The sequence below is a fragment of the Centroberyx gerrardi genome, chromosome 11 (assembly GCF_048128805.1).
Source record: "Centroberyx gerrardi isolate f3 chromosome 11, fCenGer3.hap1.cur.20231027, whole genome shotgun sequence".
In the NCBI taxonomy this organism is placed as follows: domain Eukaryota; kingdom Metazoa; phylum Chordata; class Actinopteri; order Beryciformes; family Berycidae; genus Centroberyx; species Centroberyx gerrardi.
In genome coordinates, this window is record NC_136007.1 from 16,610,965 (window position 1) to 16,627,925 (window position 16,961).

General features: G+C 39.8%; 2 protein-coding genes across 2 annotated transcripts; one reads left to right on the forward strand and one right to left on the reverse strand.

The window, feature by feature from the left end:
* Positions 1 to 4,958: 4,958 nt before the first annotated feature.
* On the reverse strand, positions 4,959 to 6,654 carry LOC139910793 (sialidase-3). Its single transcript, XM_071898218.2, has 3 exons — positions 6,561 to 6,654; positions 6,138 to 6,377; positions 4,959 to 6,028 (listed from the first exon to the last, which is right to left on the reverse strand). The coding sequence occupies exons 2-3, from the start codon at positions 6,360 to 6,362 to the stop codon at positions 5,015 to 5,017; spliced, it is 1,239 nt and encodes a 412-aa protein (XP_071754319.1). The 5' UTR covers positions 6,363 to 6,377; positions 6,561 to 6,654; the 3' UTR covers positions 4,959 to 5,014.
* A 789-nt stretch (positions 6,655 to 7,443) lies between these two features.
* Positions 7,444 to 15,790, forward strand: xrra1 (X-ray radiation resistance associated 1). Its single transcript, XM_071898134.2, has 17 exons — positions 7,444 to 7,534; positions 8,044 to 8,099; positions 8,317 to 8,388; positions 8,531 to 8,603; positions 8,719 to 8,816; positions 10,112 to 10,260; positions 11,497 to 11,601; positions 12,722 to 12,837; positions 13,045 to 13,085; positions 13,177 to 13,293; positions 13,380 to 13,473; positions 13,575 to 13,693; positions 13,999 to 14,223; positions 14,603 to 14,762; positions 14,876 to 14,991; positions 15,136 to 15,241; positions 15,329 to 15,790. The coding sequence occupies exons 1-17, from the start codon at positions 7,444 to 7,446 to the stop codon at positions 15,481 to 15,483; spliced, it is 1,893 nt and encodes a 630-aa protein (XP_071754235.2). The 3' UTR covers positions 15,484 to 15,790.
* The last annotated feature ends 1,171 nt before the right edge of the window (positions 15,791 to 16,961 follow it).

The following is a 16,961-nucleotide window of genomic DNA, read 5'->3' on the forward strand; positions in this document are numbered from 1 at the left end:
GATGAGTCACAACATTCAGGCATCCACACAAATTTCTGGCAGCCCTTCACCTGTGGGCCCCGGGGCCGCTTGAGTGGATGGTGCTATACGGCGAGGATGTCACAGCCCTCTCTCTCTAGCGCTGTCTGCGGTGCTAAAAGTGTTGAACCACCTGGGACTCCCATAGTCTTCTTACCACAAACAGGAAAACATCCACAACACCAACACTGGTCTCCTCTCTGCTACAGGCTTCCCCAGCGCCATCAGACTGACAGATGGAACATATGTGCCACCTTCTGATAATGATCGCCGCACGCACCGAAAAAGAAAACATACCTCCTCCGCACACATCTGGGTCATATGCGGTGTCAAGTGTCTCATCACACACACTGTAGCAAAAACACCAGATTTCAACACATGATTCATCCATGCTGAGAAGTAGCAGATTGGAAAGGGATAATGAGAAACAGAGAGCAAAGGAAGTAGCTGGTTGGTAGAGAAGCACATTTGAGATTTATGAGCCCCTACATCTAATAAACTACAATCAACACTCTTTTGTACCAATTCAGTGCTTCTATTCATGTTCACAGGCCCGGTCCTACAGTCCTAAGGCAATAAGATGTTTCACTCAGTCAGTGGTGTCATTTGTTTGCTCAGCGATATTAACTCTTGGCTATTACTTGTCCTTTTTGCCCTTTTTGTCCTATAGGTGCCCTTTTTCAGATTAAAACACAGAGATAGAGTCTCTAATGCATCGCTAACACTGATCTCCTGAGGAGCTTTAACCCACAAGAGGGTTATTTCACCAGCGCACACACTCTGTGGCTGCTGACGTGCACTGAAATCCCCTATCAAATGAACACTCAATGTAGCGCTGCAGTCTGTGTCAGCATGAAATACTGTGGAATTTATTTAGATATAGTCAGTAAAACTTGGAGCACACACACAGAAACATGGATATTTACATTTTAGGTATTTGCAATGAGTGCGGCAATAAGGGCAAGTAGAATAAATTCAATCAATCAATAGTAAGGAGGGCAAAGGTCAGAGCAACAGCACCCTGACAATATTTCTGTGACCATAGAGTGATGTGTAAGATCAAGCTTGGAAAAGAAATAAAAGGGCTAAGAGAGAGAGAGATTGAAGGGTTTCTGCAGTTAGGGTGCAGTTACTGTTAGTTGTTAGTTGTAATACATGATAGGCACCTTGGCCTACAACAATGCACAAATAAATGAGAAATACTATGGGGCACATTTTCAGAATCTCATGGTCTCTATCTTGTTGTCTGGATCAAACGGATGAAGCCATGCTTTTCACTCCAGAAGAAGGTATCAAATTGCTATTCTGCGCTGGGTGCAGCACAATGCATTGCATTGTGTTACAGAGCGCCAGCGGCTGAGGAGAACAGACAGGGGGATGAGGAGGAGGAGAGGGGAGAAGAGGAAGAGGGTGATGTGCCTCACAAGGCTGCGGGATGGAAAGCACACAAGAGGGAGAGTAATTAAGAATTTTCCGCATGAGCCATTTATTTTGGCAGTGACCTTTCATTTCATTTTTGTCACTCTTTACAAATGCCAAAAAGGGACAAGCTTTTCAATTTTTTATATTCCAAGTCAAGAAGAGGTTTGGCAGCATGTCCGCCCACAGACATTTCAGATACAAGAGACACACATGTAGTGCAGACTCTGGCTTGAAGGTCTGCAGGTCTGGAGTGTGTAGAAATGCTGCCAGGTTTTTGTTAAATTAAGTCTATTGGCCACTTATTGACCTTGTCTCTATTATAGTCTGTTGACATACCTAAAGTTCATTTTTAATCCTTTGTTGAGGATGTAACAATACTGTAGTGGCCTTGCTAAATGTATGTTAGCAGTAATATTAACTGTTTTGTTGTAGTGCTGAGATTAGTTAATTACAGAAAAAAAATGATTCACCCCCTTGGCAACGAGGACACCGTGTCATCTGGTAAACGTGCCTTCTTTAACTTCTCAAATATTTCCAGACTCCCTTTGCTTTGCCTTTTTACATCCCAGCTGGACTGCAGCACTGGAAGCACATCATCCAAAGCCCTGCAATGGCTCTGCTGACTGCACATCAAATCCTGCATCACATTCAACAGCCACAACACTCCTCCACACCTTTTTAACATGCTCCAGCTCTAAACCTCCTGCTGCTGCTCCCTCTGAGCCACTAATGGACTCCTCAGCACTCTGCTGCTGCTGCTGAAGTGTTTTTCAGTGTTGCTTTGAAAACCAGCACACTTTCTTATTTGTTCTTTTGAGCCTTACTCCTGTTCGCCATTTTTGTTTTAGTAATGTTCTTGAATATGCTGACAGGCAGCTTTTAAAAACGATAGGACATATAGGTAAATGCTTGCAACATTAGACAAACTCAACAATAAAACAAGCGACGCGATGAGTCAAGCAATCACAGGTTACTTTTATTTTCAACTAAAACACATATTTCATGCAAGTCTTGTCATTTCCCACAACAGGCAACAGAAACACGATCAAACTAGCATTGAATGGAGTACCATGAGGGATTTCAGTCACAACTTCAGGACTGAAAGCAAAGAGGAATGTGGAGGTAGCTCAAGACAGATTATGCCAGGATGATAAGAGCATAATACACATGACTGAAACTTTGGCATTTACATGATAACAAGAATATAACAATACATATCATTCCCCCACCCATTATAAGCATTATGGAGTTTAGGTCACTTTTTTGTGCTGCAACAGAAGCACTGCAAGAGATGCAACAAAGGATAACAGGGATAAACACAGCTGCAACAATATTTCACCTCAGTTTAACATTAACTTCTTTGTGTGCATACTGCATACCCCCTGTGAGTTGATGAATAGCCAGTCACCAATACTGGCTGTCCTGCTCACTTTTAGTAGTTACCTGCTTTCATTGGTAACACTTTACAATAAGGGTACATTAATTAAGGGTTAGTTAATACTTAATAAGCATTAACTAACCCTTAATTAACAGTTAACTAATGTGTCTGGTAATCATTTACTAATGGTGATCATGTTAACTAAGGTATTAATTTATACATTATCTAATAGTCATCTTTATAAACTATTAAATAATGTATAAATTAATACCTTAGTTAACATGAACACCATTAGTAAATTACACATTAGTTAACTGTTAATTAAGGGTTAGTTAATGCTTATTAAGCATTAACTAACCCTTATTAAGCATTAACTAACCCTTAACTTAGTGTACCCTTATTGTAAAGTGTTACCCTTTCATTCTGATTCCATTAGTCAGGCAATCATATATCGTAATGAAAATATATCAACTAAACCCAACTAAAACAGATTAGCCAAGATGATTGTTTTTCAGTGTTTTTGTCATTCTTTTCAACAGGTGATTTTGCCTGTTGGAAATTAACAATATATAAAGTCAGGAAGAAAAGCCGACTGGCACATTTATATTCCAGGGGCAGCAAATAAAGATGCCTGTTCATGAAAACTGTGCTGGAAAATGGAAAAAGAAAAGTTGTAACCAAGTGAAATATTGCTTTTAAAAAAAATCTATAAGTCATAAAAATCACAGTGTTAGTCAATATTTTATCAACAGTGCAAAGTAGCCAAGTGCTCATGACAGAAGTTACTTACAGTAAGTATTAGGGCATCCATAGATGGCATTGATCTTTTCTCCATTAACTGCGTTCAGCCCTGCCGGGCCTGACTGTGGTTTGGTGCAGTTTGGTTTGAGTCTCCACTGATCTGCCAGCTAGCCAAAGAACAGCAGGGTTTGAAAAAATTAAGAGCACATCTCACTCATCAAATCAGCATTTAGTTTAAGTGCTCAAGTGAGAGAACAGTGAAGCAAATGGCAGACAATTGGCAATTTCACTGTTCTTGTCTCAAAAGCATATTTTGTGAAACAGTGATTAATTTAACACCCCAGACAATTAAAACTGGATGCTGCAATCTTTTTCCCCTCAATAAATAGGAAATTTTTGTTTTTTCGTGTCAGAGTTTGGCCACATTATGAAAGGCTTTTGGCCGGATAGGCTATGGCATGGCTTAAGTCTAACCAGTGGATACAAGGCATTTGTGAATCAGAGCATACTAAACATAAAGGAAAAACTGAACATATAGAGGAAACTCTGCACTCTACTCTGCAGGGCGTGGAATGATCTTGATATGAAAATAAGAGAGGTAGGCAAATTCTCTCCACTGGCCAGAGGATACAGAAAAGTTGATAAGAAAAAACTGGCGATGCAAAAATGGGAATGAAATGTTTGTCAAACATGCTACACACATAGCCCATTTAAAAAATGTACAACATGCCTAAAATCAGCCACCCAACCAATTAAAAATATGTTCTTTGCTTACACAGTTAGTTGCATGTCACTACTCTTAAATCTGAATTACTTCCTCACAGGGCATTGTGCATAAAAATCTACTTTTATATAAACTAGTAAGGAACAAAATACACGACTCATGCATTATCATCTCCAGAACCTAGAACAACAGTATACACAGACAGATATTTTATAGTGTAATTATACTGCAAAGCATATTTAAGGGCTTTTTGCTTTGAGTTCTTCCCAGTTAGGTCGCAGGAGAATGTTAGAGAGCGTGAGTGGAATAGCTTCGTTAGTACAGAAATAAAACCACACTGCAAAAGAAATTTCCATCTTAACAAGTCATTTAGTCTATTATTGAGTCCTAAAATTGTAATTTCCTTAAAATAAGAGAAGAAATCTGCCAATAGGGTTTGATAACTTCACTTATTTCCAATGCAAATCAACTTGCTTCAAGAATTTTGTGGAATCAAGTGTCATTTTCTTGATAGTAGTGCAGTGATCTGCCTTATTCTGACTTTGTTTCAAGATACTGAGACTCATTTCTAGAAAATTCCTGAAACAAGTGAAACTGCACTGGAAACAAGTGGAGTTATCTCACCCCACTGGTAGAATGTTTCACTCATTTTAAGAAAATTACGATTTTAGGACTCAATAGTAGACCAAATGACTTGTTAAGATGGAGGTTTTTTGCAGTACGCCAACAATTCAACGCACTTTCTTCTCTTTCTTATCGGCTGTCTGCATGACGTCGCTGAGGGTAAAGGACACAAATGCGATCTGTTCAAGTTCACTCTCCTTCCCGCACTCCATCAGGCACGAAAACTGCTCCTTGTCCTGATTGTAAGCGAGATCCGAGTAGCCGCTGGGCCCGCTGTGGATAATCCTGGGGGGGTCCCACCCTGACGAGTGCAGCGGGGAGCGGTTCAAATACACGCCCAAGTCCCTTCTACTACACCTGTTGGTCGGGTGTGTGAAGAGCAGCCAGGTTTGTGTGTCCGGGGACAGAAGCGACGTGCCGCCGCCGCCGCCTTTGCTTTCAGCTTCGTCATTTGGTACAAATTCAGGAGCCGGGAAGCCGATGACACTCCCTTGACAGCCGTAACGTGGTTCAATAAGCTCTGGAGCCATGCGGGGTTTGTCAAAATAAACGCCACTGTTTTCACTCAGAGCCTCCCATCTGTACCGCCCGGTGTTGCGAGCGTTACAGTAGAGGTGACTCCTGCCCTCGTGGTCTATGATCTCCGCCATTTCACATTCGCACGACTTTCTCTGAAGCATCACGCCGATCTGCCACGTCTGGCCGAGGTCGTCGCTGTATACGGAGAGCGCCCGTGGGTGCACTGTGAACGGGATGGGGAAGGAAAAGCATTTGAAAGGGATGTAGTAGGCGTAGGCGGGGATGATCAGTCTGCCGCTCTCGAGCTGGACGCCGTGGCCCGGCCCGACGGCGAACGTGGCCCACCTCCGGATAGTTTTGCCAATCACGCTCTCTGTCAGGTCCTTCACTTGACTCCAGTTGTGACCGTCATCGCTGCTGGTAACGTAGCACAGGCGGGCCTTGTTCCGGCCTGTGATGACCTGCCGGTGCTCTGGGGTGTTGCTCAGGACGCAGATGAAAAAGAGGAAGAGAGTTTTGCTGTTTTTCTCATACACAGGGCAAGGGTTCATGGTGCGGTGGTCCAGTAGAGACGCTGTGGACAGCTCCTGACAAGACGACCACTGGAGAAACACAACAGGACGACAAGAAGCAATACATGAGCACAGACATTGACAAATATATGCATTAAAGCAAAGGCTGGTCTGCTGTGTAATGGGTGTAAATAATCACCTGAATAGATCCATCATCTTGAAACGTTCCTCTTCTCATAACAAGGATTTTGGCATCACTGTCAGAAGGAGAGGACCTTTTCTCTGCAAAGGCGAGGAATGTGTGACTGTGCTTCAGGTAAATGAGAGCAGGAATTCTGTACGTTATCCCAGTTGGCTCCTTTTTAAACAAAGTTGTTTTGACAGGTTCCTCTCCACTCCCACTTTTTGACGGTGTGTTTCCCATGGCGGATCAGAGTTCCTGCAAACAGCAAAATGTGCCACATGCATGCAAAGCTTTAATATTCTTTCACTACAGGTTGCAACAGCCCCTGTCTCTTTGAAGCACAGAATCACAGGGGAAGTTCACAGTGAAACAGCGCCTCAGTCAAACCTGACTGCATTGATATGACATCTAACTGTGCATGCATAGCGTCATCCTTACCTTCACACATTTGCCAATCTGGATCTTTCTGTGAACGGCATCTCACCAGCCAATTTCACACTAATCCAGGCACCCGTGATGTTCACGATACCGATCCTGTGAGTTAATCAAAAAAGAGGGCGAAAATGAAGCGAGTGTGAATTCGTGCTTACTTCCGTCTTCGCATCATTTCCACAGCTTCTGTTTTGACGAAGTAAATTGGAGCGACAAAGATTCAGCTCGGTTCAGGATCTTTCTTCATGCGACGATCTTATTTGAATGCCCTAGCACAATATCTAGTGTATCGACAAGGTGCTGATATCGTCCCGTTCGTAAAGAAGTGTCTTTCGCTTTAAACTCGTCAAAAACAACTTTGCTTCGCAGTTGCTCCAATTTCGCACATGCGCAGTGTGGCCATTTCTGATTTAGCTGTGTAGCTAGCTAAAACGAACGCAGCTCAACCCTACATTCGTCTTGGTGAGTCGCCGTGTACTTTATGTCAAACATGAATCACTGCTGTATCAAATAAAAAATGTCGATCGATTTTTGTTATCGTTGTATCTTCAGTCGCTGCGTGTAGTATGCAACTGAGGTCTTCCCTTCTATCGGAAACGTTTTACCATCTTGTCATTCTAATTCCTTTGACTCGCTCGCCGGTTTCTGTCTCTTCCGTAGTCGGCTGAAAAAACAAAGACCCAAACGACTCAACGTCGCCACCGGCTGGACGGGATGAACAGCTCTCGCCTTACACGTTGCTAGGATACTGAGCAATAATGAACTCGGTGTTGCTCATGATCAAATATCGTAGCACGTAGCTAGTGTTGCCAATAGGAAATTGCCCAGAATGGCTGCATTTAACGTTAACTGATGTGACAGCTGGACTGCCATTACTCAGGCAAGCGGGATGACCACAGCACTCTATAAATTTGATGTTGGAGAGAGATATGCTTCCAAATGTTTCCCCGCCAGGACATTGCTCTGCCACAGAAAAGACGGTAGGTTAAGTTAAGGTAAATTATCTAAGTCAGTTATTTTCAGTTATTTGGATACTAGATGACTAGTATCCACAGCAAAATTATACAAGAGCAAGAGCAAAATTATAGTAATCCTGTACTAAGAATGATACTACACCAATATCTCAGTAAATTATGTGAATATTATAGCAATATTAGTAGGCCTATGATACCACTGGAAATAAAAACAAAAAACAAAAAAACATTGTGTCTATATGCAAATGACCTGTATATTTCTGTGACCTGTAAATATCTCAATACAGTATATGAGCCAGCACATATTTCTGGGCACATTTCTGTACATGTGTTACTTTACATCTGTTAATCTGATAATGTGAATAGCTAATGATATGCAGATAGTGTGGATATCCAGTGATGCACATTTGCCGACCCTGTTTATGCTCTTGCACTGAACTGTATGTTTGTAAATCTGTAAACTGAAGACATCTGCAAACATTATTGTATTTCATTTTATTGTATTTTATTTCTAGGAGCTGGTCATTGGCTTGTAGCTCACAGAAAGACAGTGGAACAGAAATACAGGAATGTGCACACAAGAAAGAAAGAGAATCATCATCTTTATTCCAGATCAAATGAATCTGAGAGCAAAACGGCGGCAGAGGGGGGGAAATCAGACACACTTGCTGGAAATACATTAGATGGGCCCTTCCTGGTAAGCCACTCATTTGAAATCTTCATTATGTGAAAAGTAATTATCTTATGGACACAGCTGACAATTTACCTTTTTCCATTTTACCTTTCAGATCCAGCTACATTGTGTCGATAAGCCGTCTGAGTTGTGTTCTGTTGACATCAGTGAGCAGAGACTGAACGCTGTAAGAATCACTCACTTTTCAGATTTTATTCAGTGTTAAAATCATTCAAGTAGAGTGTGTGTGTGTGTGTGTGTGCGCGCGCGTGCGCATTGGAATAATACAGAAAACATGTAATAAACATTTTCTTCCTAACTGTGTACAGGTCAAGCCAGAAGACCTAAGAGAGTTTGACAGTGTAGTTTACATCAATGCATCTGTTAACTCCCTGTCCTTAGGTGATGTATTGTTATATGTTATGCAGATTTACCCTAAATGAGATAATGTGACTTCTGGAGCAGTCAAGCCTTTTTCTGGCAAGAATTTCAAACAATGTCTGTTTTCTTTCTATAGGGTGTTTCAGCAGTTTTTGCTCTTTAAGAGAGCTTGATCTGTCTTTGAACGGGCTTCGCAACATGACTTTCGATGCTGCAGACTTCCCTCACCTCGAGGTAAGATGACTCTCTGTAGTTACTTAGTCAAATTTACAGTCTCATTACTGTGGTAATACTGTATCACTGGATTACTAACATGTCGCAGCAGTAATATATGGACATCTTGATCTGACTTGATCTTGACTTTTCAATCCTTATATTAACTTGTGTAGAAATGTTTCTGTTTTCATCTGTGATTTTATCTGATCTTCTTCAGACTGCTGCAGCTCCCTCTGTTCCTGCCTCAGTCCAAAGTCTCTCTCACCTCTCCAGCTCATTCAGAGTGTAGCAGCTAGGATTTTAACTGGAGTCAAATGAAGACACTATGTTCCCAATTTAATTGTCTCTCCAGTGGTTACCAGTTAGATATAGAATTGATTAGATTGATTTTACATATTAATCACATTTACAGCACAGATAGATCTGGTCTCTAGCTACATTGCAGACCTCCTAGTTCTCTATAAATTGGAGCTACAACAGTCAACTTTATGTTTTAGCCAATAACTCCTGAACTCTATGGCATAAGCAATTTATTTCCCCTCAGATTCCTTGGCTCAAACTGAATCCATTGCATATGCTGGCTTTCATTTCTGCCATGACAGTTTGTCAGACATTTTGAACTGCAAAATTGGCCTTATTTTTTGCTATTTCTCCCACAAACTTGATAGAATCTTCATGAAATTTTGCACACACACCGTATTTGGACTTCCTAGATTACAGCTATTATGCAGTTATGCGTTTGAAATTCCAAAAAATTTTTTTTCCAAAAACTCACAGTTGTCAAGTTGACTGAAAAGATGTGCAAACAGAAAGTGAGAAATAAATTTTTTATACGCTCAAACCTAGAGCAACCAAACTTCACATAAATGTTTGGGACGGGCCCCAGAGTGTGTGAGATCACATATGGTTGTGCTCCATAGCGCCACCACCAGGCCAACGTTGGAATAACACTTTTTTATTACTCCTACAAAGTTGACTCAATCGCCACCAAATTTCACACTCAGCATATTTCAACTGCCTACATCATGGCTATTCCAGAGAATATTGCTACATGTAAACATTTGGCCAAAGTACACATATGAAGTTGACCTAAACATTTAATGGTAGAGCGATCAAACTTCACATACATATTTGTGAAGATCACATTTGGTCATGCTGTATAATGTTGTTGTGAGGGCAAATTGGAAATTTTGCAAATTGTGATATCTTAGCCATCTGTGTGTGTTTGGGCCATGGCCGAATGTGGCTATGTTTCTTGCTCCTCTTCTTTTTGTTAAAATTATAACGTGTATCAAAGATATTTCATTCCTCAGGTTTTGGATTTGTCCTACAACAAACTGTCTGCTGATGATATTGTTTCCATTGGTCGACTTTCACGTCTGAAAGTCCTTCATCTGTCTGGGAATCGTCTTCATCATCTTCCTCCTAACCTGGGCTCCTCAGACCTCGACCTCACACAGCTGTTAGTACCTTGTTTTCCACCAGGCAGCAGTATAGGATGACCAGGAACACAGTTTGTGCTTCTGAGTTTGATCAGCCCCTGATCAACTTTCCTGGTCAACTCATCTGATCAGTTTAATAATCCAATAACTGCCCTTTTCTGCCAATAGTCTGATTCTATTCTCTGTCCAGTTCTTGCCCCCAGAGAAGTGTCAGATGCCTTATGTAGATTGATGTAAAAAAAAAAAGGGACTGATATTCTTATCTTTTAAAAGTGTCTGCTCATTTGTGCTGGACAAAAATGGATGGGCAAAGACGCATAATTTTTGAGTTCATTACTTTCCAAATGACCTGCAGCTTATGCAGGACTAATTGATTGGTTCTAGTTTCCCATCCCAAGCACTCCTAGTCCTGCACTGACTCTGCTTTTTGTAATGGCTGCTTTGTCAGCGAGAGAGTGGCAACAATTCACTTTCCATATCAAAATTATTACAAAAAATGTGTCATGGAGAAGTTGGTTGGATGAAAGGCAGTTGATCCATTTCATTCTGTTTTCCAGACCAAAAATGCAAATACTAAAGACTTCTCCTCCAGCTATGACAGCTATCCAGGACCTGCATTTTTTTAACCTCTTATTTCAAAAAAAGCCCTTAGGTATTTGTCCTTACATAGGTACTGTATGTGATAAATATAATTTTATGTCACAAAACTACGATGAGAAATTTTTGAGAAATCTTCATGATTAACATTAAATTTGCATGCTCATAACAGTGCTCCTGACATATATGTCCAGTTTCATATTGATTATTCAAACCAATCTTGTAATTCAGGTAAGGTAGGCCATGCCCTCATGTATCAATTATAACCAAACTTACTGTAATATATTCACAAAAAAGCCTGACACTTGAAATGACTAAACCTGGTGAGGTTGTGAGCAGTCTATCATAAAATTAGTTATAATTCCATCACAGCTTGTCCAACCCAATTTTGTATTTTAGTAGTATTCAGTAGCATTTTAAACTGTTTTCAAATTTACCAAGAGGGGGAGCCACAAATGCTAAAAAATAATATTCCTAAATCTGGTACAGCAAATGTTGATGAACATTTACACCTGCTCTAGGCCTGAATGTGCTCATCAGTTATGAATGTTTACTTTATCAAGTTTAGTTCTTTTGTGAAATGCGTTCAGTGTGCATCACTTGTAGACTGCATTTGTACTGGTTTTATGGTGGTGGTGAACTGTATTGTTTTTCCACAGGCCAACTACAGAAGAAGATACTCAGTTTAGGGCTCTTGAAGTCCTAATGCTTGATGACAACAAACTGTCATCTGGGGTCTTCAGCAGTCTGGCCAACCTGAGAAGGTCATGATCTGTTTAGCAGTTTGATATAAAGTGTAGTATTTTAAAGAATGTATTACTTATAGTAGTGATTCTCAGTCTTTGTGGTTTCAAGGCACACTTCAGTAAAGTCACGAAGAAAGAAAAACCAAGGCACTCTTTCTGTATATAAAAAAAAAATCCTTTAGGGTGGCACACCAACAAGGAAAGCTAAAAACACATCAGGCCCACTGACACATTTCGGCTGAGCACCTCATCAGAGTGCAGTTCTGGCTACAGTATAGTGGAGTGATCAATCAATCATGATTGCCAACAAGTGTGAGCAGAGTTCATCACAAAGAAAAAACAGATCATTGGGAAAAGAAAACCAAAAAACTGCTTGAACTCAACTGACACAAGCATCAAAGAAAGTACAATAATACTTGTTGGTATGCCATCTTAATAAAGACATTTTAAATGTTTTGATAGAGGAAGAGTGCCTTGGTTTTTCTTTCTTTCAGAGCCTTGTCCAGTGAGCAGCTTCCAACTATTTTACTCCTTTTCAACTCAGGCAGTTGGTTCAGTGTTGAAATGGTGAAGATACTGAGAATTTACTGTGTAGCATCTTTACTATTTCAACTTTGGATTGCCTAGAAACCTTACAGTATATATTAATGATTCATAATTTACAAATTATGACTTTAACGACATTAGACAGTTCAACAGAGCGTGTCTGATGTGGCCAATTAGCATGCAGATATAAAACAAGGAGCACAGCTGCATGAGAAGATAGCACAGACCTGGAGAACGGCCATCAGTCTCAGACTGTATGGACCGCTCGACTGGGGTTGAATTTACGCTCATAATTCACATGTAGACAGTCTACATGGCCATGCCAAATTCAGTCAGTGGACTGCTGCTGAATAAATGTCTATTAGTGACCTTGAGATGGATCTGACTGAATAAAAAATGTGTCTCCTTAATCACCAAACAATTATGTTTCTTGCATAAATTAAGTAAAAGTTGAGTAGTAAATTAAAATATTATAGCATTTTGTCAAACTTTTATTTACATGAAAGGAAAAGCTGAAGGTACAACTGTATTTAGAGCCACTGGTATACAGCTGAAAATGCTAATTAACTGTGTTTTTCATTGTCAAATATAGGCTGCAATATTTAAACCTGCAGGGGAACCGCATCTCTGAAATACCATATTTGCAGCTGAGAGGCTGTTTGAACCCCCTGCAGACTAACAAACAGCACAATGAAGACCAGGGACTTGGTAAATAAATACCCAGCCTGCCTTTCTACTGGAACTGGCAAAAAAGAAGCTACTGAATAGATGTACTTGGATAGTATTCTTAATAACTTGATATCTACTTGATAGAATTAACTACTTGCTAACTTGTTGATGCACATGCCTGTTTGAAATTCCTCAGCATTTCAGCAAAATTAATTTGATTTACTCATTTTCATCTCTTAAATCCAGAGTCAAATCCTACTGATGAGAATTTCAAGAGAATCTCAGAGGTAAATGTACATGACGTTTCACCAATATTAGCTGTTAATGTGTTTCAGCGTTGCGTTTGCATATTATGTTAAAACTCTTAAACTGCTTTAGCTTGGGTCACCACAATCCCTCAGTCACATCTTTGACATGGAAAACTGGGAGGAATATTATGAAGGATCCAGTTTGCCACTACCAGAGCTTCAGTTCCTCAACTTAGCTGACAATAAGGTGCGTTTTATTTTGTGTATAAATAGATTTAATGCTATCCTTTTTGAAGAATGATCTGATGCGTCTCATCTCTGTCTCGTCACCAGATTGCAGAGGAAGAGGCTCTGCTGGCTGCGGCTCTTTTCCCCATGCTCAGCAAACTTGTGATTCACTCCAACCCTCTGACCACACGGAGAAGTGGTAAGCCTCCTCTCTTTTCTTATGAAAGGCAACGGGAAGATTTTATACAGCACTTCAAAATGTTTTTTTATGCTGGAATACATGATGTTATCTCAATGCAGGAGACCCTCCTTTACTGACCTCTTACCTTCAAGAAAGACTGGGTATAACAATAAAGCGTAAGAAGACACCAGAAGTTGTAAAGCCCCCAGTGACAGTGTCCATGGATCCAAAATGGAAGGTTTGGATGTTTTCTACATTGTTGAGTGATATTTTCTACTTATTAACCTCCTTATTTTACTTAAAAATATAATATTACTGTTATCATGTAAAAATCTTGTATCTCCAAAATGACAGCTTTTCAGTTTTGTAAGCCAGTCTGTAATCCTCCAATTTAAGTTAAAACATGGAGATCACCAAAATTGGACTTATATGGTTTTCACCCAACAACACATTATTCAATCAGTATATCTACTCATAAAGTCCATTACGGCTTGACGAGGGAACTGATTCACCAGTTTGTTGTTGTTTTTGTTGTTGTTGTAGGTGGATGAAAGACTCCCAAAAGTGCCAAAGAAGCTAGCATCAATGGAAGCACCTCTTGGGTCTCTCTTCGGCGACCGTGGTTCTCTAGAGGAGAAACAACGTGAATATCTCTGTGAGAATCTTACGTCGGCCTGTTCTTCACAAACTGAGGTTGAGGAGAGCGAGGAGACGGTCATGAGAACCGATGAAACCAATCAAAACGCAGAGTCTTTCTTTGTAACTCAGGTATGTACAGGACATCTGGGACTGAAGTCATTAAGATTATCAGAATAACTCCAAGTTGTGTTAAAAGTATGAAGGTATGTAGTATAAAAGTATGTGAGCAAAGATATTTACAGCTCAGAACAGGACTAGAACCAAGTAGAAAGCTGTGAAGAATTAATTTTAGGAATTGAACATGTTTGTACTAGAAGATGGAGAAGAATATTTCTATTTGTTTTCACTGATAATAAAAGAAACCAGTTTGTCAATAATACTCATCATGAAAACATATTCTCTAGCAGTTGTGATGAGTTCAGTTGTGATGTTCATACATTTCAAATAGTTTTGAATTATAGTTCTCCCTCTAGTGAATGTTATTCATGGTCACGGGTGTTATTGCTAGGCAACAGACGTTCCCGATTATGAGTTCAATCTGCCATCTGATGAGGAAGAAAAGGCCGAGAACACGGAGAGGAGCGAGGATGATACCATTCCTGAAAAATTCAAGTGCTACAAAATGTTGATGGATGCAAAACCAAATCCTGATGTGGCGGAGCCCGCGGGTGAGGAACACAGTAAAGGCCTACAGCGAGATATTTCTACAGATTTTCTCCAAGACCTACAAATATGTTATATGGAAGAGGAATATTTATGCTTTTTTTTTTTTCTCCGACAGGAATTCAAACAACTGTTCGAATGTTGGAACACACACTGAAGAATCTTATTGTTTATAGAGACTCAAAACCAAAACTTGACAGCCTCCAGACGCCATACAGAGAAAAAGAGAAGAGGGTTTGTTGTTTTGTTATTGTCATTCAGATTCTCCGTCCATATTGCTGTCAAGTTATAATTCATCTATAAACAATTGTGAGACACTCAAAATGCTTAACATATTGCCATCTTTGAGATAATAAATGAACACATTTTTGTACACAGATAAAGAATCTTCCACCCCTGAAATCAATAAAGCAGCGAGATGAAAAGGTCGAGGAAATGCTAAAGGAAATCAAAGAGAGCAAAACATTAAGAGGAATCGCCTTAAGTATGCACATCATTTTTGATACAATGTGAACTGACTTCACCATACTTTACCTTACTTCTTTTAATTTTTACTTAATTTTGTTTGCAGGCAGTGTGCTACACGACACAGGTGTTAACAAGCAAGAATATGAAGAAGCTCTGTCGCTGCTGAAGGATATGAAGAAAAAGTACAAGATGGTCCACATGAAGACAGTAGAACAAGCAGCCCGCATTGAGTCTGATCTGAACACCAACCAGAAATAGAAGCAGAGCTCAATCTCCACCTGAGCAGCTTCTCATTCATATATTAAAGTCTATGCTCAGATAGTTATTTAGCTAAATTGTGCTTTCTTTCTTGCATTGTAGAAACTCTTCTTCACTAGACTGAAATGATCATTGAAAACCAATCAGATGTCAAAAATCAAAGTATGTACTTGTGAACGAATCTTGCTCATTGTGGGGTGCACTGAGGCTTGTGTGTGTGTGTGTGTGTGTGTGTGTGTGTGTGCACAGTATTGATTACTTTGTAAATGTAATCTGGACTGATTATTGGATACGTATTATATAATTATTAAAACTGGTGAGTTACAGTTACAGAAAATTGAACCAAAGTTACACATTGGTCGGTTTTATTGACATTTTATTATTTAGAATTCAGTTAAGTAATGTCTATCTACTACCCAGGGCTACCTGTATTTAAGCACCAAAAACATCTTAAAAAAGTCAGTTAACTTAAAGTCTATTACGATTCCCAATATGAATCATAATTAAAAAAATAATGAATACAGTTTATCTAATCTAATCAATTCATGCCTTTAGCAACATGGACAGTCAGTGCAGAACTCCTGTGAGAATCTTGCTTCATAGACGACACCTGAGACTGCCTGTAGGAGTGAATTTATTTAAAAAATAAATAGTAAACGTAAATCTAGGTCGGTCAATTTGGACTTTCTGCAATATCCGCCCTGCTGAAGTGTTTCTGAGCAAGACACTGAGTCCCTACCAGCTCCTGATGTGCTGTTTTGTACCTGACTGTGAGATCTGATCCATTTCCCACCTGTGGAGAGGGGAAAGTGGAAAGAGAATTTTGTGGATCAATAAAGTATCACATTCTTCTTCTTTTTTTTTTAACCAGACAGGACTGACTCTTCTGTCACCCCGTTTGCCATTTTGAGTATTTTTCAAGCACTGTGTGAATAGTAGAGTAAGCCTAAACATGTGGCCCTTTGCATGGGTTGCTGCACTGTTAAATGTTTTAAAAACAGACAGTGTTTGTTTACCAGGATGCTAAGTGCTAATTTTGATAAACGCCACTCCCATCTCATCGCTTGCGAGACTGGCTTATATCATACCAGATCATCTTCATTTTCTTTCCCCAATATAAGAGCAAGCGGTGTTCAAAATCTGATCTTCAGAAACAGTAACACAATTGAATAGATGGATAATTGCCCAACTTTAAAAAGTGTAATTGAGTTCAGATTAAAAATCAAGTTGAGTAGAGCACCCAGTGACACTCGCAAGTTAATCAAATGATTCAAATTTTACAATTGGGAATGAACAGTAGAAAAAAAGGAAATGACTGGTTGCTCTATATTGTCAAGCTGAGATCAGAAATGTATCGGGTGCTCTTGGAAAACGGGGAAAAAAGTGTGCTACAAACCAAAGGACAATCCAGGCACTCCAAATATAGAAATATAATCACGAGGACTACAAAGGCTTTTAAAGCCTCGAATGTTGGCTTT